The sequence below is a fragment of the Gopherus evgoodei genome, chromosome 4 (assembly GCF_007399415.2).
Source record: "Gopherus evgoodei ecotype Sinaloan lineage chromosome 4, rGopEvg1_v1.p, whole genome shotgun sequence".
In the NCBI taxonomy this organism is placed as follows: Eukaryota; Metazoa; Chordata; order Testudines; family Testudinidae; genus Gopherus; species Gopherus evgoodei.
In genome coordinates this window covers 127,840,336-127,863,664 of record NC_044325.1, presented here as the reverse complement: position 1 = coordinate 127,863,664, position 23,329 = coordinate 127,840,336, and the positions used below count along the sequence as shown (strand labels likewise).

Sequence of the window (23,329 nt, the reverse complement as noted above, 5' to 3'; positions counted from 1 at the left end):
CCAAAAATGGTTCTGCTTGTTCCCAGAAAATGTTGGCTTTGTGTCAAAATACTGAGGGTCAGAAGACCAAAGTGCTCTGGGTGCGGAACCTGGTCTGCCGGGTCGTGTCCGCAGCAACAAATGTCAGGTCCAATATCTAGGGCTTCCTTTGGAAAGCTAAGCTATAGCACCAGTTGGAGCCATCCTATCAAATTTCTAGGATCACTAAATATCTTCCCTGGGGGGACATTAAGAGACAAACTGAGAGTGTGTGAAACAAGAAGAGCTTTGTTAGAGGGGACGAGGAAATGAGCACCCACCTGGGGAGAGCTCAGCAATAACAACTCACCTCGCTGCACTTATGAATAATAAGTAAACAGCCAGTCCTGCCCCTTAGTGTCTCTAGCTGTGTCCTCTGATTTAGTTCCCCACCCACAACCACTGAACAGATGCCCCTTCAGCAGTGGTTTCTCCTCCGCTATGCTCCACTCACCGTTTGCTGTCAGCTGTTGGCCTCGTCCCAGAGCCTGGCATCAGACAGGCCTGTGCCCTATCCTTTGAGAAATGCCAGCTGGGCCAGCCCCCAGGCTCCACCACCCCACCCAGCTCTGGTGATTTCAGCCTCGTTTGCATGGGGTAAAGGAGGGCTGCCCAGGGCTCCCTCATTTCTGGTGCCACCCTCTGCTGCTTTGGCAAAGGGCCATCTCAGTGCTGCCGCCCCATAAAGAGTTTCCAACTTCAAATCTGACTCCCTCCCCGCCCGCCCATATCTCCGGCAGATCCACGGCACCGCAATGAATATAAACTGCAGGAACCTGGTTGGGCACAAAGTGCTGGAGGATTCACAACCATAGTTCAAAGCTGTTCTTACCCAGCGACAGACAGAAGTGTCCCCCTTCAGCCACCATGCTGCACCCAGGTGGCCAGGCTGGTTCAAGGAGTGGAACACAAGGAGTGGGACCATTTTTCCCTATAGGGGCCCTCCGGGCAGAGGCCCGGCTGACTTGGAGGAGGTGGGGAGGAGGAGCGGGCAAATCAATCATTCCATTGGGAGTTCTCCTTTAGCCTTTCTGCTCTGTGTCCCCAATGGCAGATGGCATCAGACAACTCTGACTTCTACACCAACATGTACACAGAGTTCTACTGAGTCCTTCTGGGCAGCGTGGGCATGATCAACTGAGGTTAGGCTTTCTGCATCCACGGCAATGTCTGGGGCTGCCTTCTCCTGAGCCCCACAGTCATTGCATGTTTCCCCCACCATCTGGGGCCAAACTCCAGCCAGCCCCAACACTGCCAGACCCTGATTCTCCAGGTCCACACATTCCCACCAGGTTGCTCCCATGTGCCCCATGGTCTCAGGACTGGATTGCCTCACTTGGTGCAGGCTTCCTTTCATGAGACCGGCATGCCAGTGGGTCAGCTTGGTCCCCTCTCCTCCCACATTCCGAGCTGGGCATCCAACAGCCACGTTCCCCATCAGGACTGTCACTGCTCAGGGCCTGTCGCCACCTCCTGCAGGGCTCCAGGATGGCGTGTATGAGCCTTGAGGGACATCACCAGGGCCAATGGGGTGCAGCTGGAGACATCCAACTACTTCACCTACCTCCACTGGATCCCAGCACCATGCCTGAGATCTGGTCAGTGTCTGCCTGGGGGTGGGCACTGTGGGGTGGACAGAGTCACTGAAAGTCCCACAGACTGGTCAGCTGGCCCTATTCCTCACCTCATCTAGGCCCCAGGCACAGGGGCTTGTGATGCCAATGGCAGCATCTCACTGGGATTGGCCCTGCCCACACAGCCTGCTCTCTGGCTGCTCAGGGACCCAACAGACACTGCACATCTCAGGCACAGGGTATATGTGCATGAGACTTCTGATTCCCCAACACCAGAGGTGAAATTTCAGAAAATCTCAGGGGAGAGGAAGAGCAAAGCTGTGTTTGACTATTACAGGTGATCCTGTATCCTGCAAAGCCAGGTGGGGCAAAAAGTGGAGCAGACAGACCTATGAGGGGAGGGCAAGCCAAGGTCTAGAGGGGCAATGGCCTCCCTTGCTCCACAGCACATGATGGCCTTGCTGAACACTTGTCCAACCTGCACCCTGAAGACCTGCACCCTGGCAAGCAGCCCAGGCGGAGCACAGACAGCTACCAGCCACTTGCCCCATGTCGCGGCTCCACCAGCCACAAGGACCCCCCAAAGGCAGGGGCATCTTCCCTCCCCAAAGCCGGTTCAGTCACTCAGGCCCCCAGCAAAGGGCCTGGCTCCAGGGGATGCTCTGAGAATGGGGAGAAGGTTCCCTGAGGAACGAGGTACCCTCTCTGAGACCTGCCAAGCAGGGACATGACACAGTGCTGCTTCCACCTGTGTTACCAGGGAAAGCTCCCATGCATCTCACTTCTCTGAGCTAGTCAGTTCCCCAGCCCCAGGGTCGGATCAGAGCCAGCACCTATTGAGGGGAAAGGCCCCATGGTCCTACTCCCCCCGTCCTGAGCCAGCCTGTCCCTCTCTCCCCTTGGCTCTACCACCCTGCCTCTTTATGCTCCCCAGGCTGGACTCTGCCCTTAGGCTGTCATCCCTGGACATCTCCCACGCTGACCTGCTGAACGAGACGAGGCCCTTTGTGGGGACTGAGCAGGGCCGGTAGTACCTGGCCAACCTGATTTGTCGCTTCTCCAGCTTCTTCCTCGTGGATGCCTAGGGTCAGTGCAAGGAAGTTTCGTGCCCTAGGTGAAACTTTCACCTTGCACCACCCCCACAGCTAACCGCCCCGCACCTAGGGACCCCCCCCCCCCCGCAGCAGCTACTCCCCCTTGAAAGCCCCACCTCCTCTGCAGCTAACCCCGCTTGGGGAGACCCCCTGCCATGGAAGCTAACACTGCCCCGCTCCATGGCAGCTAACACCACCTGCCGCAGCAGCTAACCCCGCCCAGAGAGCCCACACCAGCTCTCTTCCGCTGAGCACGCTAGCGTTGTTCTAATTCTCCTACCCTCTCAGGCTTGCGGCGCTGATTAGAGGAGACTTAGAGCAGGGGCTGTGTGCTCAGCAGAGGAGACAGAGTGGAGGTAATCTGGGGCAGGGAGCGGTTCCCCTGTGCACCCGCCCCATTACTGCAGGTGGCCCTCCCTGTGACCCCTGTCCCAGCTCACCTCCACTCCACCTTCTCACCTGAGAGGGCGCCCTAGTTTGCCTAAATCATAGATTATTAGGGTTGGAAGGGACCTCAATAGATCATCTAAGCCAACCCCCTGCTCAAAGCAGGACCAAGCCCCAAATCCCTAAACGGTCCCCTCAAGGTTTGAACTCACAACACTGGGTTTAGCAGACCAGTGCTCAAACCACTGAGCTATCCCTCCACCGGTCCTGGGGATACCACCAGCCACCCTGTTAGCTGGAGCCTCATAGACCCCTTTGGTGCCATGGCTTATGGCTATATCCTGCCCCAGCACCATAGGTGTGGCTACTTGCAGGTGCTCAGCACCACGACAGCCAAGCAGACACAAGCACGAGGCTGCCCCATCTTTGGCCATGTGGCCCTAGACAAGCTCCCTATAGAGAGGCTGCAGGAGAGCCAGGGCTTCCAGCGCCAGCCCAGCCTGTTCCATCATTATTCATGCCCCAGAGACAGGGACAACTCCTGCCTGAGCCTCCTGACCCAGCACCAGCCACCACCTTCCCCTCCCCAGCAACCTCTATGGGACAGGGCTGAGGCCCAACAGGATGGGCAGGAAAATCCAGGGCTCTGCATTGGGCCCCATGGAACTAGAAACATCTCCCATCTCTCCAGCACCTCTCTGTAACATAGCACATACCAGCTTCTTGAGGGAGAGGGGGTGGCGGGAACCAAATTCATGCTCCATTTGAGTCAATATCAGGGGATTCTTAAAATTGTAAACTTCATGGTTCTAGATATTTAAATCTGAAATTTCACGGCTCAGGGCACTGGCCCAAAGACTCACACATTGGGCTACCCACTGGCTGAGGCCTATCACCCAAACTGTGGAGGATGTTATGGACTCATTGAAGGTATGGGTCCGAAGACATCAGCTGGCTCAGGAGACAGAGGCTGTATTGCTAACAGAGGAATATGTCGAGGCTGAAGGGCCCAAGCGGGTGATGAAGCCCAGTAAAGGGGCCAAGTAAGAAGCCCACGAGATCCTGCTTCAAAAAGGGGGTCAGACCCGGGGCCCACTCGCAGTCAAGAACTGACCTGTTGGCAGTGGGGACATCCGGGCCATAAGAAGCAGGACTGCCCACAAATGGAGTGTGGGCTGGCAGACTTTTGTGGGTGGCCTGGTGGACGGAGGAGAGCAGAGGACAACCCCTGGCTATGGTACCAGTGTTGCTGGGAGGGGATCCCCGGAAAGGGGTGGTAGACTCCTCCTCCACTCGCTCACTGGTACTGAAGGGATTAGTTAAGCCTTGCTGAGTGATTCCAGGGGCAACCACAGCCCTACGGTGCATCCATGAGAATACCTGAGATGTCAACTGGCCTGGGTACCTTTGAACTTCCATGGGCACTTCCGGTGGCAGTGGGTAGGGTTGGTAAAGAACTTGCCCTATTCGGTCCTACTAGGAGGTGATTTGGGACCCCTGTCAGGAGAATCCTGGAGCCGGGACAGGGATCCGGAGGAAGGAGACCAGGGATACCTAACTGAGAGAACAGAAGGGGGCGAGGAGAGGGTCAAACCCCGACTAGGGAAGGGAACTCCCCTCTCTCCTACGGTGCCGGGGGAAGGAGGGGACATGGGACAGAAAACTCCCAGACAACAAGCCGAGCCCCTTAAGGAGTGTTGTCTATGTGGGAATAATGGACCTGCCAGGCAGGAATGCCAAGAGTGCGGCTCTCAGGAGCCCGGGGGAGACAAGGACCGGGGGGCCCAGGAATTGAACCCAGATGCTGATGGACCAGATCTGTGCAGGGCCAGATTAAGAACTTTAGAGGCCCTAACCACTGAAAAGATTATGGTGCCCCCCATATGTAATTCAAAATAAAAACAATACTATACTGTAAAATAAAATTTTATTTTTTGAAATGACACAAAACTTACATTTATGATGAAATTAAAATAGCTTCTTTCTAGATTTTCTGATTGCAAAATTCTGGATACGTTCATTGAAGCTGACTCGATGAAGCATGTCTGCTTCCATACACAATAGAGAAATTGAATCAAGACTGTCCTGACACATTGTTGTTCTCTGAGGGTTTTTTATTCTTTTCAGCTGAGAAAAAGAGCATTCTGCGGAGCAGTTAGTAATCATCAATGTTAGAAAAATACATAGTGCAATCTTTACATTTGGAAATGCACATTGTATTCCATCTTTCAATATTGTGTCATGAAGATCAATGTGACTGAATTTCATTTTTCCTGTTTCATTAAACTTTGCTCTCATATAACAGTGAAACTGCTGTACTTCTCCACAGAGATTCTTGTTCAAGTCAACAGGGTAAGAGACAACTAGCTTTTGGGAACCTTGTGAATATTGACAAAAGAGTCCTGTGGCACCTTATAGACTAACAGATGTTAGGCCTGAATAAAAATATAGCAAACAAAACCAGGTATGCCAACCTGACCAAAGTCAGGCTAACAGAGGTTTGTGGGTAATCCCTGAGTGGAAAACACTAAAAAGCAGCAGCATGTCTCACAAGCGCTGGGAAAAAGTAAAATAAAAAAGAAGCTGCATTCCTGGCATAGTACCAGATGTGCTGTGTTTGGGCAGCTCCTTCGAAGAAGTGATAAGAGCCCTAGTTTCCCAGCCTCCTTGTTTTCACTCCCTGGTTTTGTTCTTTGTTTGTTTTTAACTCCCCTACATTTCTAACTTTAGGCATGCATGTATACTAAAGGTGTCTAGTTTCTAGTTGTTAGAAGAAGGGGGTGGGTTGCTCCAGTGAATAATTTATGACGCAATAAAACTGTCTATATAGGCTTATACTAAGATGTAAAAGGGGGCTGGTTCTCTCTGGAGACGAGCTGCTCTCTATTGATGCGTGCACTTGTCAATAAAGAGCTTTTGATCGGACCTTGCTGGTGTTGCCTGTCTCTCTTGCGGTCAGACAACGAACTTTGCCGTCGGGGTTAGAGTCCCTGACACAGACATATTGGAGCATAAGCTTTCATGGGTGAATACCCACTTCATCAGAAGCATGCGTATTCACCCACAAAAGCTTATGCTACAATACATCTGTTAGTCTATAAGGTATCACAGGACTCTTTGTCACATTTTACAGATCCAGCTACCCCTCTGATACTTGTGAATATTGTTCATCAGATAAGCCCATATCATTTAGAAAAGAAAATCTACTTGATACTTCTTTGTACACTTCACCTCTCCTCTTCATATGCAATTCATGTGTGTCAGTTATAGTGTAGTAAGCCTTGCCCACATGTTCAGGGTTTAACCGGTCACCGGAGGTCAGACTAGATGATCATAATGGTCCCTTCTGACCTTAAGATCTACGAGTCTATGAGTCTATAAGTAAATTAGTGAAATTTGTCTCTAGGATTCAATGCTGTTTCTGTTGCACTGCTATCATTTGCTTGTTTTTTCCTGATTTGCTTGCGGGACTGGGTTTCTTTGTAGTTAGTAGCAGGCAAGATATCTTTTGATATGTCTTCAAATCTTTCAAAATCATTCCTCAAAGTGTGTAAGTGGTCTGCTAATGATTGACAGAGGTCTGCACATGTTTTCAAATCCAATTCTTTTTCTTAGCTTGACTTGTGTGGTAAAAGTGTTGTAAAATTTCATTCCACATGGTCAACATGAATACAAAATATAGTTCTTGCATCTTGTTTGCAACGTTTTCTGCCTCTCGTATAGTTTCACCCTTTTGTGATTGGTCTTCAGCTATACTTTCTAATGCAGTGGTCCCCAACATTGTGTCCACTGGGGCCATGGCACCTGCTGGGGCGTCTATGTGCCCCCGAGTACTGTCCGGAGGAAGAGCATCCACCGAAATGCTGCTGAGAAGCAGCATCATCATCCAGAAGTGTCGACGCCGAAATGCCGCTGATTTTTGGCGGCATTTTGGTGGTGGTGCCTCTGGATGACGCTGCTTGTCGGTGTCATTTTGGGGGAAATGTCTACTGATGTTACCTCTTCTCAGCGGGATTTTGGTGGATGCTTGTCCGCCGGTCATGGTCCTCAGTGGCTTGTCATCCAACGCCTACCAGACGAAAAAGGTTGGGGACCACTGTTCTAATGCATCCACAATATTTGAGTAGGACTCCAGAATTGCACTTGTTGCCACTGCATGTGCCTCCCAGTGAATATTAGAAAGAGAAAAAAGTATAAAGAAACTGCACTGTTAAGAAAAACCTTACTGCCACCAGACAACAATCAACAGCATTGTGAGCAACAAGACTGAGAGTGTATGCAACACATAGTATGAATACGGAATATTTGTTCTGTTCTAAAAGCTTCTTCTGCATTCCTTGATAACGCCCTGACATGTTGGCAGCATTGACATAAGACTGACCTCTGCACTTTGAGAAATCTATTTTGCAAACTTGGCACAGATAATGCAGTATTTGATTTGCCATTTCTTCACCAGCATGGCTTTTCAAATTGAGGAATGTTATAAATCGTTCAACTGGTTTTCCATTTGTGGGAGACACAGATCTTAGTACAGTACTCAATTGATCAACATGTGAAAGATCAAGTGTAGAGTCGACAGAGGAACTGAAGTACCCAACAGTACTTATTTCATCCACAATAGCTGAACGAACTTTGTCACTCATTAGACCAATGAGTTCATCACATATTGTCTTGGATAAGTATGATGAGTTACCTTTGCCAGCATTCCCATATTTTGAGATATGGCTACTAAAAATGGGTCAAACTGAGCCACAAGCTCCAACAATCCCAAGAAATTTCCATTCTGCGATGATCCAAATGTGTCATTTGATTCCCGAAAAGGCAGACCATGTTCACCTAATGTTTGAATAAAGCTATAACACGCTGCAAAACCTGTTGCCAGTATTCACACTCCCCTTTAATTTGTTCTTCCAATTTTTGTGTCAATCCAAAGCCCTATCTTCGATTTAAATATGTCAACATTGAATCTCTGTGAGTAGTGCTATTTTCATGTTGTACAATTAAAACAGTATTCCGCCAGTCACTAAATCCACCTGCAGCAAACTAGGATGTTGAAGGTTTATGCTCAAAAATTTTGCAAAGAAAACAGTACACAGACCCTGTTGATGGTGAATACAGTTTCCATTCTCGAGTGTATTTCTCAGCATTCGCTTTCATGCCAAAAAATATTTTTTGTGGACAATATCTTATTTGTCTGCCATTGGCAAAAGTCCAACGTGATTTCTCATATGGTGGTGTTGACAGTCATTTGGTCCATGATCTATCCAGTAAGCTACATCATCAGTACTGAAATCAACCCACATACCAGGATCTTTTCTCCTATTATTTACAGCATGAGCAGGTTCAGTCTCTGACACATCCACACCTTCTAGAACTATAACAATGTCAGTTTTACCACCAGGAGTAGGATGATCCGTTACAGTCTCTGATTTCCTCACATTATTTCAATCTATGTTAGTAGGACGCCCCCCTGGTTTAGGTGGGGATAAGTAATAAAAAGAGGACAGTGAGAAGGGGGAAGGGAAAGAGTGTGTAGTGGAGTGTAAGGAAGTCTAACAAAGTTCTGATTTTTCCCATGATGACTACTTTGATGCTTTTTTGAAATATCAAATATCAATTTAAAAAAAATCTCTTTTTTTTGTGTGCCCCCTGGTTTGCTGGTGCCCTAAATACATGCTTAATTTGTTTATTTGGTAATCCACAGCCCAGGGTCTGTGGTCTCTGCCAGGCCAAGCAGGGCTGGTGCAACCATTTAGGCAAAGTAGGTGCCGCCTAGTGGTTGAGGGTGTCTAAAAACCCGCTCAGGCGAGAAGGTGGAGCGGAGGTCAGTTGGGACGTGTGGGGGGCCTGGGGAGGGCCACCCGCAGTACGGGGAGTGGCGCACAGGGGAACCACTCCCCGCCCCAGATCCCGGGCGGGGTTAGTTGCCACGGAGGAGGGCGGTGTTAGCTGCTGTGGAGGGAGGTGGGGTTATCTTCCAAGGGGGGGGTCTCCCCGGGCTGGTTTAGCTGCCACGGAGGGGGGCAGTGTTAGCTGCTGTGGAGGTGGGAGGGGTTAGCTTCTATGGGGGGGGCTCCCTGGGCTGGGTTAGCTGCCGTGGAGGGGATGCTTTCAAGGGCTGGTAGCTGCTGTGAGGGGTGGAGTTCCTGGGGGGGGTGGGATAGCTGTCACGGCGGGTGGGGTTAACTGCAGTGGGGAGAGGGCCTTCTCAGGTGGGAGGGGTGGGTGGGTGGAGTTAGCTGCCACTAGGGGCAGTGGGTGGGGTAGGCAGGGGGTGGTGCAAGGTGGAAGTTTCGCCTAGGGTGCAAAACTTCCTTGCACCAGCCCTGGGGCCAAGGGGCATTCAGAGGTGACCAGTCTTTACCAGAGATGTGGGGAAGGACCTGCAAAAACCAGGGAGAGCCCACGGGAGTCCCCAGTGGGGACACAGGCACTCCCACTGAGGAGCAGGTTTGTCTGTCCGAGGAGGGGCAGGGACAGGGTGAGCCTGGTGGCTCCTTGAAGGGGGCAGATATGTGGCAGGGCAAGGGTAAAAACCTCTTTAAAGCCCTGCCAAAATGCTAGCTGCAGTCTGCTCGCTGACAGCTGAGCTGAGCCACCAGAGACTATATAAACCCTGAAAAAACCTCAGAGGAGGCTAGAAAGGGAGGAGACAGGAGGCTACTATTGCTGTTGCCTTACCAAAGGGGGAAGCCTCTGGGACAGGAGACCCTGGGGAGAGTCTGTGGGGCACTAGCTGTTGGGAGACCAGGGAACTGCACAAACGTTGTAAATAAAGACACTTGGGTGATCCAGCAAAAGAAGGCGTGGAAGGCTCTTTATTATACCAGCCTAAACACAGGGTGCAGGAACAAAAGTGGGAGAGTCAGCGAAGAACCCTGTGACACTCCCGCTACAGTCAGCCACCCCAAAGTTCCTTAAACCTCTGAGTGCTGGGACAGGAGTCACCGAGGGGCAGGGCAGGGGGCTCCTCAGCTGGGTAATCCTACCACATACTGAGCTCCAGCTACTAATCCCAGTCAGGCTGGGGAAGGATGGATCTTCCTCTTCCACTGCATGGGCCACTCCCTGGGCCAGGTCAGACCCACCTCTGGGATTCTCCCTTGGTGGCAGGAAGCTCTGTGGCTGATGGCTGGGTGCCCAGCTCTGAAGGGAGCACCACCGCCAGCAGAAGCATTCAAGTGAGCATCACCACCACCAGCAGCGCAGAAGTAAGTAAGAATGGCAATACCGTATCATGCCACCCTTACTTCTGCACTGCTGCTAGTGGTGACGATGCCTTCAGAGCTGGAAGGCCCAAGAGCAGTGGCTGCTGGCTGGAAGCCCAGCTCTGTAGGTAGAGCTGCCACCACCAGCAGCAGAGAAGTAAGAGTGGCATAGTATGGGGAGGGTTGTCACATTTGGGGGGATGGTACAGGTCTAGCCTTATGAGTGGACAATCCCTGGGGTGCTGCGGCACATACATTGCCAGCCCAAGGCCCCTTTAACCACTGAGCACTAGGTCTGGAGCCAGGAAGGGGAAGGTCTAGGGCACCCTAGCCGAGGGCTCCTCCTGTGCACTGGGCTCTACACTCCAAACTCCAGAACCTCTCCTGGCAGCAGGAAACTGCTGGTGGTGGTGGTGTGAAAGTGAGCGTGGAAATACCATACCATGAACCCTCACTTAAGGCCTGTGGCTGGCAGCCGCGCTGCCTTTAGAGATGAGCTCCTGGCCAGCAGCCACCACTCTCCAGCCGCGCAGCTCATAAGGCAGCACTGCTGCCATAAAACCGCATAAAACTACATGTGGAAATTCCATGATTCCTCTACAATAGCCAGATTTCCTGGGGTAGGGCAGATTTCAAGGTTTCGAATTCATTTTTCACAACCTCCTGGGATGGAACTTGCACTATATCCTATAAACATAGCACCCTGCAGCGCACCTCCCCTTTGCTGCCCCCTTCCTTAGCTTGTAGACATCCTAGCAACTATACCAATCTCCCAACCAATAAAGCTATATACCAGCCACAGCTCTCAGGCCACTATCAATGTGGTAGAATGGTTGTAAGTTCATATCCAATCCTTGGGATAAGTCTGAGAACAAATTATTCTTGCTGCTACAACCTGAATTTGCCAATGGGGTTTTTAATCTTATTATTTGGGGAATCGGGGGAAATGTAATTGCAGGATGGCAGAAGACTCTGAAGAACAAATAAAGAAATGCCATATGTGAATGTTTGCTGGGAGATTGAATTAGGAGGCGGGGGGAATAGGGGAATAGGGGTAAAGGAGATTGGAGCTGCAGAAAAGGGTGGGGGATTATGAGGAGATCAGAGGGGTTAGGGGATTCAGGTAAGGGATATTGGGTTCAGGTGATGTGATGGTGGGAGGGAGGCTGAGCAGGTCTCAGTCACGCCCACATTCTTCCCTCCCATATCTGCCCTGGGATCGGCCACTATTGTCCCTCTGAGGGTGTCTGGAGGCATCATGTGAGCCAGAATATGGGGTTCTCCCAGCTTAGGGGGCTCTAAGCCCCTCTCCTTGCCCCTGTGCATGTGCTGGGATCTGGGGGGAATGTCTCTCTGATGGTGTGCAAGCCCAACTTCCTGTCCCTTGGTGTGTGCCGAGATCTGGGGGTCCAAGCACCTTTATATGGTGTCTGGCCCCTCTCCTGGCCTCCCCTCATGTGTGCTGGGATCTGGGGACGCTGCACCACTAGGGGGTATCTGAGGTTCTTCCCTCCCTCTCGTGGGAGCCAGGACCTAGGGAAACCCTGTCCCTCTGGTGGGGAGCTGAGTTCAGCCATCCCAGGAGCATGCACCAAAACCATACCACTATATCAGGATGAGGAACTGAGAACAGGAAAGCTTGTTGCATAACACAAGCTCCCAAGCACTGACCACGGGAGGAGGGCTGAGAACACCCACTGAGATGAATGGAGCTATTGTCTCAGGCTGTATCGTCTCATTGGGTGCTCTTCTTCAGCAGATACCATCACATCGAGATCCATGGGCCCCATCACACTGCTCAGAGCCCCCTGTACCTTCAGGATTGTCCCAGGCTGGGATCTGGAGATAGCAAAGCAGCTGCTGATGATTAATTTCATACAATTTTACAGCTGAGTGCCAGGTCGGCTATGGGTAAAATAGAGAAGACTTCTGTTAAAAACCAATTATTTTAAGTGCTCTGAAATCTCCATGCTTACTTGGATAGTGTTGAAATTTGGACTGCCTCCTGCGGGTCTGATGTAGGGTTAGCAACCCACATTTGAGATCATTTGAACAACAGGTTCCTGAACTACAGCCACCCGCCATCTGAAAAAACAGCTTTTCTTCAAGTTCACAGCTTTTACCAACTGTTTTTACGCACACTTGCCTTCAAAAATGCTGATGTCTTAATGGGATGGGAAGGAGAGGGTGAAATGGAAATACTGGTGGGAGGACAGGGGAGGGGGGCTGCATGTTGCAGAGGATGGTGGGCGGGAGGGGGAGAGAGACACGCTCATCTTTTTACATATGTAATAAATAGTCACCAAGTTTTTGGGTCATAGACCAACTACACAATCCAAACATTACAAAACAAGGGAGAGCCAAGATGGATTCCACAGAGCTGGGGGTATTGAGGCAGTTGTTGCTGCCAACACAAACTCTGCCTTCAGCTCAGCTTTGCCAAGCCAACCTGAGGATTCTCTGATGCCAGATTCCAGCTGAATAATAAACGTGCCACCAAGTTGCTGCAGATACAGATTGCATTGCTCCTGGCCGGTAACGAACCGTGACAGACCCATGCCAAGGGGTTTCCATCTTGTCAAATGTAGAAACCTGCCCAGCCCAGAACCCATGGTTGCTCCCCAATGCTGATAGGGACCATGCAAGATCCAGGCTATGGCATGGTGTAACAAGGAAAGAGTGTCCCAAGGCACACAACCCTTGGGGTACAGGGCTGGGAGAGACACAGAGCTGAGGCAAAGATGAAGCCAAGCAGAGGGGCCCAGACTGGGGGCTCGCAACACAACCCTCAATCAAAGCAATAGACAGAAACTGCAAGTTAGGAAGGAGCTGCAGGGGGAAGCCCAGGGCAGGGACAGCAGGAGCTGCGGGTCGGACTCAGGATTGAGGGGCACCAGAAGAACTTGTTTCCCCATGTCCCACGCTTGGCTGTGCTCATGTTTCCTCAGAATTCTAATCCACTGGCCCCAGGAAATCATCTCACCTCTCCCTGCCCAGGAAAGGAGTGCCCGTGACTGCAGGGATGTGGCTGCCCCTAGCTCCGGGCCAGGCACAGACTCTGTTAATGGTTCATTCACTCAGGGATAAGAGGCTGGAGCAGCCCCTGAGGGAGAGCGAGACCCAGCGGAGACAGGACCAGCTGCTGCCAGGCAGGGACTTCACTGCCTCACGGACACCTTGTCTCTCTACCTTCACAGGGGCTGCCCCTTACTCTGGCAGAGAAATTGTCCAGGTAAGTAGGAGCTACTGGGTCCACCTGAGTCCTGCATAGACCGGCTCTGGCATGGCTGAGGCCACAGACACATAGACAGGACAAACTGGAAGGAGTGGTAGATATGCTGGAGGGTAGGGATAGGATAAAGAGGGATCTAGTCAAATTAGAGGATTGAGCCAAAAGAAATCTGATGAAGTTTAACAAGGACAAGTGCAGAGTCCTGCACTTAGGACAGAAGAATCCCATACAATGCTACAGACTAGGGACTGAGTGGCTAGGCAGCAGTTCTACAGAAAAGGACCTAGGGGTTTCAGTGGATGAGAAGCTGGATATGAGTCAACAGTGTGCCCTTGTTGCCAAGAAGGCTAACAGCATTTTGGGCTGTATACGTAGGAACATTGCCAGCAGATGACGGGACGTGATCATTCCCCTGTCTTCGGCATTGGTGAGGCCTCATCTGCAGTACTGTGTCCAGTTTTGGAGCCCACCCTACAAGAAGGATATGGAAAAACTGGAAAGAATCTAGTGAAGAGCAACAAAAATGATTAGGGGGCTGGAGCACATGACTTAGGAGGAGAGGCTGAGGGAAGTGGGATTATTCAGTCTGCAAAAGAGAATGAGGGAGGATTTGATAGCTGCTTTCAACTACCTGAACGGGGATTCCAAATAGGATGGATCAAGACTGTTCTCAGTGGTACCAGATGACAGAACAAGGAGTAACGGTCTCAAGTTGCAGTGTGGGATGTTTAGGTTGGATATTAGGAAAACTTTTTTCACTAGGAGGGTGGTGAAGCACTGGAATGGGTTACATAGGGAGGTGGTGGAATCTCCTTCCTTAGAGATTTTTAAGGTCAGGCTTGACAAAGCACTGGCTGGGATGATTTGTTGGGGACTGGTCCTGCTTTGAGCAGGCGGTTGGACTAGATGACCTCCTGAGGTCCCTTCCAACCCTGATATTCTATAGTAGGGTCTATGGTGAGCAAGGGAGAAGCATCCAGACTGGTATGTTTTTGTAGGGTCTTGACTCTCAGAAACAGAGCTTAGCAAATTGTGGGGGAAATGTTGTGAAGATTTGTTGCCCCTTACAAAAGAAATTAGACTCAGTTGAGGTACTGACCTGCCATTGCTTGAGCTCTGGGAACTTCCAAGCACCACTTGTGCAAATTCTCATCAGAAGTAATTTTTAGATTGAAAAGCTGAAACATTAACAGCAAGGAAGTGTTGATACTTAGGAGGAGAGGAAAATCCATAGGAAATGCTTCACTGACAACATAACCATTGGGGTGGTTATTGTAGGGTCTCTGGTGGGTACAGGTATTGAACCAGAGTGGTTTGTTATTGTTATTGTTATTGTACCCACAGCATTTGTTATTTTGGCAGGGCTGGAAGGTTGCAGACACCCCTCGTGTCACTAGGGATGTGGGGGAGGAGGTGGCTGGGAGAAGGTCACAGGGAACTGATGGGTCTCTCCCACAAAGGTATCCCCTGTGCCACCCCTGCTGGAATCTGCCAAGGGCCCATCCACTCCAGAGATGCTGATCCTGAGCTGCTCCTCCAAACTGCGGCTGCTGGAGGGGACACTACGGAGGAGCTTGCCTGATACATTGCTGGTGACAAGGACTGATCTTTTTTCCGGGAATGGGAGCAGGGCAGAAAGCTCTCTCTCCCCAGAGTGATGGGGTGATGAGATTGGGCTGGCTGGGGACAAGACCCAACCCCTGGGTCAAAGGCTAGCTGGGGGGGCAGGCCCCTCCCCTCAGGTGCTGGCTGCTCTCCAAGCTGCCCTCTCCCCACTCACATCTCCTGTCTCCCAAACTGCAAATCCAGCAAATTCCTGCTGCTCACCCAGTGTAGCTGGCGGGACCTCCCCAGCCAGTCACAGGGCAGATTGGCTCCATATCAAACAGTTACAGCACAGGCAGGCTCTGTGCCAGCCAGTCACTGCATGAGCAGGCTCTGTGCCAGCTGAGCAAAGATCTATGTAGCTCTGGCTCCCTCCATGATTCCATGTCATCACAGGGCTCAAGTGTGCGTGTGGGTCACCAGCCCCTTTGTCGCCCCTCCTCCGCGCTCAGGGTCTCCCCTGCGATACCAGGCCAGGACCCACAATTGAGGAGTCAGACCCCTAAATCAGGAGAGTAATCCTGGGGTGGTGGTTAGAGACAGGCCCTGCCTTGTCCCTCATACTCTTCCCCATATCTCTCCCCTCCATACCCCTGCCCCCTCCCTGTCCCTCACCCCAATCCCTAGCATCCCCCATATCCAGCACTTGCTCCCCATTCGCCTCTGTTAGCTGCTCCTCACATTCTCCTGCCCCCCATCTCTGGTACCCATAGCCTGGGACACCCGTCTTCCCAGGCCTCAGACCCCTGAAATCATTGTGAGGTGGTGGCCATTTTAACTAAAGGAAGGATCTGGTGTCAGCCCCATTGGCAGAGATGGGAGAGGGAGACCATGCTGGAGAAGGGCAAAAACCCACCTAATGTGCAGAAGATCATGAGATGCTGAAACTCCCCAATAAACACTGAGTGACTCCAAACAGAGCTGTGGGAGTGGGAATTGCTGCCTCCCATCCAGCTCTGACAACAACACCTCCATGTCTCTGGCAGGTCTATGGCACTGTAATGACCATAAACCGGGGGAACCCGGCTGCGCAGGAGGTGCTGGTGGATTCATGGCCCGAGTTCAAAGTCGTTCTCACCCGGCCGCGGAGAGAGGTGAAGCCCCTCTGTCACTGCGCTGCACCTGGGGACCTGGATGGCTCGGGAGGATGTAGAATGGAACCTGAGGCCTTTTCTCTCTAGGGGACTCCAGGACGGGGGGCCAGATTGGCTCAGGAAGGAGACAGGGACTGGAATTCGGGGCCCTTCCTCTTCAAGGGGCCACAGCTTTGAGGCAAGCTGGCTTTGGGGCTGGGAATGGGACACGCAGCCCTTCCCTTCTAGGGGGGACCAGACTGGCTCACGGGAGATGGGGCAGGCAGATCAGTCATTCCACTGGGAATTCCCCCATCTTCGCTGTATGTCTCCCCCCACAGGTGGCATCGGATGACTCTGATTTGTACACCAACACATACATAGTGTACTGCCGGGACCTAGGTGACCACCAGGCCCTGCTGGCCAGTGCGGGTGCTGTCAATTGGGGACAGAGCTTCTGCATCCTTGGTAACTTGTGCCCCAAAGCATCTGGGAGAGCCCCACAGCAACTGAACATATATGTCCTGTTTGGGTCAACCCCAGGATCCCACCCTACAATGACAGCCCCAAAGCCCTCTGGTCCCCCCAGGTTGCAAGGCTGCTCCCAGGAACCCTATGCAGGGCAGGAACATATGGGGTAGCCCCTTGACAGTGCTGGGCTGGGGTCAGCTCACCTGACCACATCCTCTTCCCCGAGGGCTGGGGCTGGGGATTTGGAATGTCAGACTCCTGCCCCTCCCAACCCGTGTGCCAGGCTGGGCTCCCCACACATATGGGCCCTTTTGTCATCACCATTCAGTCCCTTTTCTCACTGCTCATAGCCCATCTCTGCCCGCTGTAGGGCTCCGGGGTGGAGTGTACGAAGTCTCCAAGGACGTCGCCGAGTCTAAGGGGATCAAGCTGGAGGTGTTCCGCTACTTCAACTATTTTCACCCAGATCCCAGCTCCATGCCTGAGATCCGGTCAGTGTCTGCATGTGTCACAGGGCCCCAAAGGGGATGTGCTAGGGAAGGAGGCAGCCTAAGAAGTGGGGGCATTGGCCAGCATGGCATTGGGATTAGGGTGACCAGAAAGCAAGCATGAAAAATTGGGATGAAAGTGGGGGGTAATAGGCACCTATATATAAGATATAGCCCTAAATATGAGGGTGTTCAGCATCTCAAGGTGGTTCCACTCCCTGCTCCCCCACCCCTCTTGTGAGCAATGGGACAGCGTGGTCTCCCTGTTCACCCCTTCCCTAGGACACCCAGCCTGGGAAGGGCAGAGGGGAGCCTGCTGCAGCCCCCACAGGGCTAGGAGGCATGGAAGAACACCAGGAGGTGGAGAGGGGAAGCTGGGAGGGGGCTAGGGTGGGCAGGGCTGGAGACAGACTTGATGGGTGCTTGTGTGAGGGCAGAACTGATGGGGCAGAATGATTTGCTGGGCAACGGATGGGCAGATATGGGGATAGGAGATTCTGCAGTGAGGCCCACATCACCATAATATATCTGGGAGTGTTGACAGTACTGATCATGTCACATCCAGGGGTTGTGGGCAGGGGAGTTCAGCTGTCAAGGGAGACCAGCAATCACAGTGTCATAGTTCTAACAAACCTCATGGTCTTAGGGCCATGTCATGATACTGAGGTGTCACTCTGATTGCTGACCTTTAGGGCTTTGCTCTGCTGCTTTCTGCCCTCCTAGGCTGGACCCGGCCATGAGACTCTCGTCCCTGGATGTCTCCCACGCTGACCTGCTGAATGAGACATGGAGCTTTGGGGGGAACGAAAAAAGCAGGAAGTACCTGGCCACCCTGATCCGCCACTTTCCCAGTATCTGCCTGCTGGATGCTGCTGGCCATCCGGTCAGCTGGATCGCTTCATACCCGTTTGGTGCCATGGGGCCTGGCTACACTCTGCATGAGCACCGGCGGCGCGGCTACATGGTGATGCTGATTAATTTGTTAGCCAAGCGGTTGCATGCTCTAGGCTATCCCAGCTACGGCTTGGTGGACGTAGAGAACTACTCCATGCAGAGGTTACAGGAGAGTCAGGGCTTCCAGCACCAGCCCAACCTGTGGTACATCATTCTTCACAACCCAGCACCGGTGAAAGCCCCCACGTTAACCCCCAGGCCAGCACCAGGCACAGCCCCCGCATGAGTCCCCAGCCCAACCGGCCAGGGGACCTGACAAGGGAGGGGGTGTAGGGGAGTCTGGGGATCATTGCTGGCCAAGTGGAATCAGTAACATCTCCCAAGTCCAGCCTCACATGGGGCCTGCTACCCCCAGCCCCACAGGCCTTCCTCTCCCTCGCAGCCCTATACGCATCTTTAGAGGTTCTGTCCTAATCTCCGGGGTCCATAACCTGCCCTTCTTGATGGACCCTACCACCCTCGACCCATACACACAGCACTCCCATCCCACTTCCCTGCACTGCCCCATCTCAGTTCCTCTTCCAGACACTCTAGCAACGGCTCAATGATCTTCCACCCAATCTAGCTGCATGTTTATCTGTCTCCTGCATCTGCTCTGCTCCTCCTCCCTTGCTTTCCCTGGGACATCCTGCTCAGCGTATTGCATCTCTAACTCTTCCACAGTCAGTGTGTCACCCTTCCCATCCCCTGCCAGAGACATCTTCCCTAGATTTCTTTCTCCTCCACTTCCTTGGGGCTTGTCATGTCTCTTGCTGTTCCACTCTGCTCTCATCAGCTCTTTTTCCCATCTCATGGACAATACAAGTTGGAGTAGCTTTAAGTAGGGTGGGAGAGGCTGGGAAATAGGTCCCCATTCAGCAACATCTCCTTGAGCATAGCGTGCTTTAACCCATGATGCTTCTAACCCATGATGGATCTGGCCGTTCCACATTGATACTAACCAGCCCGAGGGTGTTCCCCTGCAAAGGACTCCCTCAAGGGCTAGTCTGTCTCAGTAACTCAAGAGTTAGATACCTCCCCGTGATGTTGATTATCCTCAAACTAAACTTCACTATCCCCAAGGACTCCCAGCCTGAGGTCACACTCAAAAGCAATCCAGACATGTTAAATTCAGTACCACACAGCCAAGACACCTTTTAACTCTGCCCACCGACATTGACCGATAGTAGGAAGCATTTTGGGCTTTGTGATCCCAGCTGTGATTAAACTGATTGTTGAAGACACCTTTGAGTATTTCCCCTTTGGGGCAGCACTCCCTGGCACGGCTGGGACCACGTGGGTGAGGGGGAAGGTAGAATTACAGCTAGGGCCATGCAACAGTTTCCCATTTTTCAACCACTTTTCAAATGAAATTTTCCCAAAAAAGGTTCTGCTTGTTCCCAGAAAATGTTGGCTTTGTGTCAAAATACTGAGGGTCAGAAGACCAAAGTGCTCTGGGTGCGGAACCTGGTCTGTGGGGTCGTGTCCGCAGCAACAAATGTCAGGTCCAATATCTAGGGCTTCCTTTGGAAAGCTAAGCAATAGCACCAGTTGGAGCCATCCTATCAAATTTCTAGGATCACTAAATATCTTCCCTGGGGGGACATTAAGAGACAAACTGATAGTGTATGAAACAAGAAGAGCTTTGTTAGAGGGGACGAGGAAATGAGCACCCACCTGGGGAGAGCTCAGCAATAACAACTCACCTCGCTGCACTTATGAATAATAAGTAAACAGCCAGTCCTGCCCCTTAGTGTCTCTAGCTGTGTCCTCTGATTTAGTTCCCCACCCACAACCACTGAACAGATGCCCCTTCAGCAGTGGTTTCCTCCTCCGCTATGCTCCACTCACGGTTTGATGTCAGCTGTTGGCCTTGTCCCAGAGCCTGGCATCAGACAGGCCTGTGCCCTATTCTTTGAGAAATGCCAGCTGGGCTAGCCTCCGGGCTCCAATTCCTCAGCCAGCTCTGGTGATTTCAGCCTCGTTTGCGTGGGGTAAGGGAGGGCTGCCCAGGGCTCCCTCATTTCTGGTGCCAACCTCTGCTGCTTTGGCAAAGGGCCACCTCAGTGCTGCCTCCCAAAGAAGCGTTTTCTAACTGCAAATCTTACTCCCTCCTCCCCGTCACCATATCTCCAGCAGATCCACGGCACTGCAATGAACATAAACTGCGGGAACCCGCTGGGCACAAAGTGCTGGAGGATTCACAACCCTAGTTCAAAGCCATTATTACCCAGCGACAGACAGAAGTGTCCCCCTTCAGCCACCATGCTGCACCCAGGTGGCCAGGCTGGTTCAAGGAGTGGGACACAAGGAGTGGGACATGGGGCCATTTTTCCCTCTAGGGGACCTCCAGACAGAGGCCCGGCTGACAGGGAGGGGGTGGGGAGGAGAAGCGGACAAATCGATCATTCCATTGGGAGTTCTCCTTTAGCCTTGCGGCTCTGTGTCTCCCACGACAGGTGGCATCAGACAACTCTGACTTCTACACCAACATGTACGCAGAGTTCTACCAGGCCCTTCTGGGCAGCGTGGGCATGATCAACTGAGGTTAGGCTTTCTGCATCCATGGTAATGTCTGGGGCTGCCTCCTCCTGAGTCCCACAGTCACTGCATGCCCCCCTACCATCTGGGGCCAAACTCCAGCCAGCCCCAACACTGCCAGACCCTAAGTCTCCAGGTCCACACATTTCCGACCAGGCTGCTCCCATGTGCCCCATGGTCTCAGGAAAGGATTGCCTCACTTGCTGCAGGCTTCCTTTCAAGAGACCAGCATGCCAGTGGGTCAGCTTGGTCCCCTCTCCTCCCACATTCCAAGCTGGGCATCCAACAGCCACATTCCCCATCAGGACTGTCACTGCTCAGGGCCTGTCACCACCTCCTGCAGGGCTCCAGGATGGTGTATATGAGGCCTTCAGGGACATCACGAGGGCCAAGGGGGTGCAGCTGGAGACATTCAACTACTTCACCTACCTCCACTGGATCCCAGCACCATGCCTGAGATCTGGTCAGTGTCTGCCTGGGGGGTGTGAACAGTGGGGTGGAAAGAGTCACTGGAAGTCCCACAGACTGGCCAACTGGCCCTGTTCCTCACCCCATCTAGGCCGCAGGCACAGGGGCTCGTGATGCCAATGGCAGTATCCCACTGGGATTGGCACTGCCCACAGAGCCTGCTCTCTGGCTGCTCTGGGACCCCGCAGACACTGCATATCTCAGGCATGGGTATATGTGTGTGGGACTCCAGATTCCCCAACACCAGAGGTGTAATTTCAGAAAATCTCAGGGGAGAGGAAGAGCAAAGCTGTGTTTGACTATTACAGGTGATCCTGTATCCTGCAAAGCCAGGTGGGGCAAAAAGTGGAGCAGACAGACCTATGAGGGGAGGGCAAGCCAAGGTCTAGAGGGGCAATGGCCTCCCTTGCTCCACAGCACATGATGGCCCTGCCCAACAGTTGCCCAACCTGCACCCTGGAGATCTGCACCCTGGCAAGCAGCCCAGGCAGAGCACCTACAGCTACTAGCCACTTGCCCCATGTCGTGGCTCCACCAGCCAACAGGACCCCCCGAAGGCAGGGGCATCTTCCCTCTCCAAAGCTGGTTCAGTCATTCAGGCCCCCAGCAAAGGGCCTGGCTCCAGGGGATGCTGTGAGAATGGGAAGAAGCTTCCCTGAGGAACAAGATACCCCCTCTGAGACCTGCCAAGCAGGGACATGACACCGTGCTGCTCCCACCTGTGTTACCAGGGAAAGGTCCCATGCTTCTCACTTCTCTGAGCCAGTCAGTTCCCCAGCCCCACAACCAGATAGGAGCCAGCACCCATTAAGGGGAAAGGCCCCATGTCCCATTCCCCACCTCCTGAGCCAGCCTGTCCCTCCCACACCTTGGCTCTACCCTGCCGCTTTGTGCTCCTCAGGCTGGACTCTGCCTTGAGACTCTTGTCCCTGGACATCTCCCACACCAACCTGCTGAACAAGACATGGCCCTTTGTGGGGACTGAGCAGGGCCGGCGGTACCTGGCCAACCTGATTTGTCGCTTCTCCAGCTTCTGCCTCCTGGATGCCCAGGGCTGGTGCAAGGAAGTTTTGCACCCTAGGTGAAACTTTCACCTTGCACCCCTCCCCCAGCTAACCCTGCCCACAGCCCCCCCAGGGCAGCAGCTAACGCCCCCCACCTAGGGAGCCCCCCCTTGCAGCAGCTACTCCCCCTTGAAAGCCCCACCTCCACAGCAGCTAACCCCACCCAGGGATCCCCACTGGCAGAAGCTAATTCTGCCCCCCTCCACGACAGCTACAACCACCTGGTGAGCACCCCTGTGGAAGCTAACCCCATCCCCCTCCATGGCAGCTGACACCACCTGCCGCAGCAGCTAACCCCAGCCAGCTCTCCTCCACTGAGCACACCAGCGTTGCTCTAATTCTTCTCCCCTCCCAGGCTTGCAGTGCCGATTAGAGGAGACTTAGAGCAGGGTCTTGTGCTCAGCAGAGGAGGCAGAGTGGAGGTAATCTGGGGCTGGGAGCAGTTCCCCTTTGCACTCCCCTCCGTTACTGCAGGTGGCCTTCCCTGTGACCCCTACCCCAGCTCTCCTCCACTCCACCTGAGAAGGCTTTTAGGTGCCCTAGGCAGCTGCCTAGTTTGCCTAAATCATAGAATATGAGGGTTGGAAGGGACCTCAGTAGATCATCTAGGTCAACCCCCTGCTCAAAGCAGGACCAAGCCCCAAATGGTCCCCTCAAGGATTGAACTCACAACCCTGGGTTTAGCAGGCCAATGCTCAAACCACTGAGCTATCCCTCTATTGGCCCTGTGGATGCCACCAGCCACCCTGTTAGCTGAAGCCTCATAGACCCCTTTGGTGCCATGGCTTATGGCTATACCCTGCGCCAGCACCATAGGTGTGGCTACTTGCAGGTGCTCAGCACCACGACAGCCAAGCGGACACAAGCACGAGGCTGCCCCATCTTTGGCCATGTGACCCTAGACAAGCTCCCTATAGAGAGGCTGCAGGAGAACCAGGGCTTCTAGCGCCAGCCCAGCCTGTGCCATCATTAGCCACACCCCAGAGACACGGACAACTCCTGCCTGAGCCCCCTGACCCAGCACCAGCCACCATCTTCCTCTCCCCAGCAACTTCCAGGGGGCAGGGCTGAGGCACAACAGGGTGGGCAGGAAAATCCAGGGCTCTGCATTGGGCCCCATGGAACTAGAAACATCTCCCATCTCTCCAGCACCTCTCTGTAACATAGCACATA

The 23,329-nt window shown here is 52.8% G+C and overlaps 1 protein-coding gene and 1 pseudogene across 1 annotated transcript; both read left to right on the top strand.

The window, feature by feature from the left end:
* Window positions 1-13,483: 13,483 nt before the first annotated feature.
* On the top strand, window positions 13,484-18,330 carry LOC115651580 (glycine N-acyltransferase-like protein 3). Its single transcript, XM_030562651.1, has 6 exons — window positions 13,484-13,513; window positions 14,974-15,105; window positions 16,105-16,212; window positions 16,533-16,659; window positions 17,033-17,153; window positions 17,874-18,330. The coding sequence occupies exons 2-6, from the start codon at window positions 15,028-15,030 to the stop codon at window positions 18,328-18,330; spliced, it is 891 nt and encodes a 296-aa protein (XP_030418511.1). The 5' UTR covers window positions 13,484-13,513; window positions 14,974-15,027.
* Window positions 18,331-19,127: 797 nt separating this feature from the next.
* Window positions 19,128-23,102, top strand: LOC115651247 (annotated as a pseudogene).
* Window positions 23,103-23,329: the final 227 nt, after the last annotated feature.

Bases quoted from the DNA above. Each gene is read 5' to 3' on its own strand.
- LOC115651580 (XM_030562651.1), top strand. From the start codon at position 15,028: ATGCTGATCCTGAGCTGCTCCTCCAAACTGCGGCTGCTGGAGGGGACA. The intron at 15,106-16,104 runs GTGACAAGGACT...TGTCTCTGGCAG, and splicing joins GCTTGCCTGATACATTGCTG to GTCTATGGCACTGTAATGAC. The intron at 16,213-16,532 runs GTGAAGCCCCTC...CTCCCCCCACAG, and splicing joins TCACCCGGCCGCGGAGAGAG to GTGGCATCGGATGACTCTGA.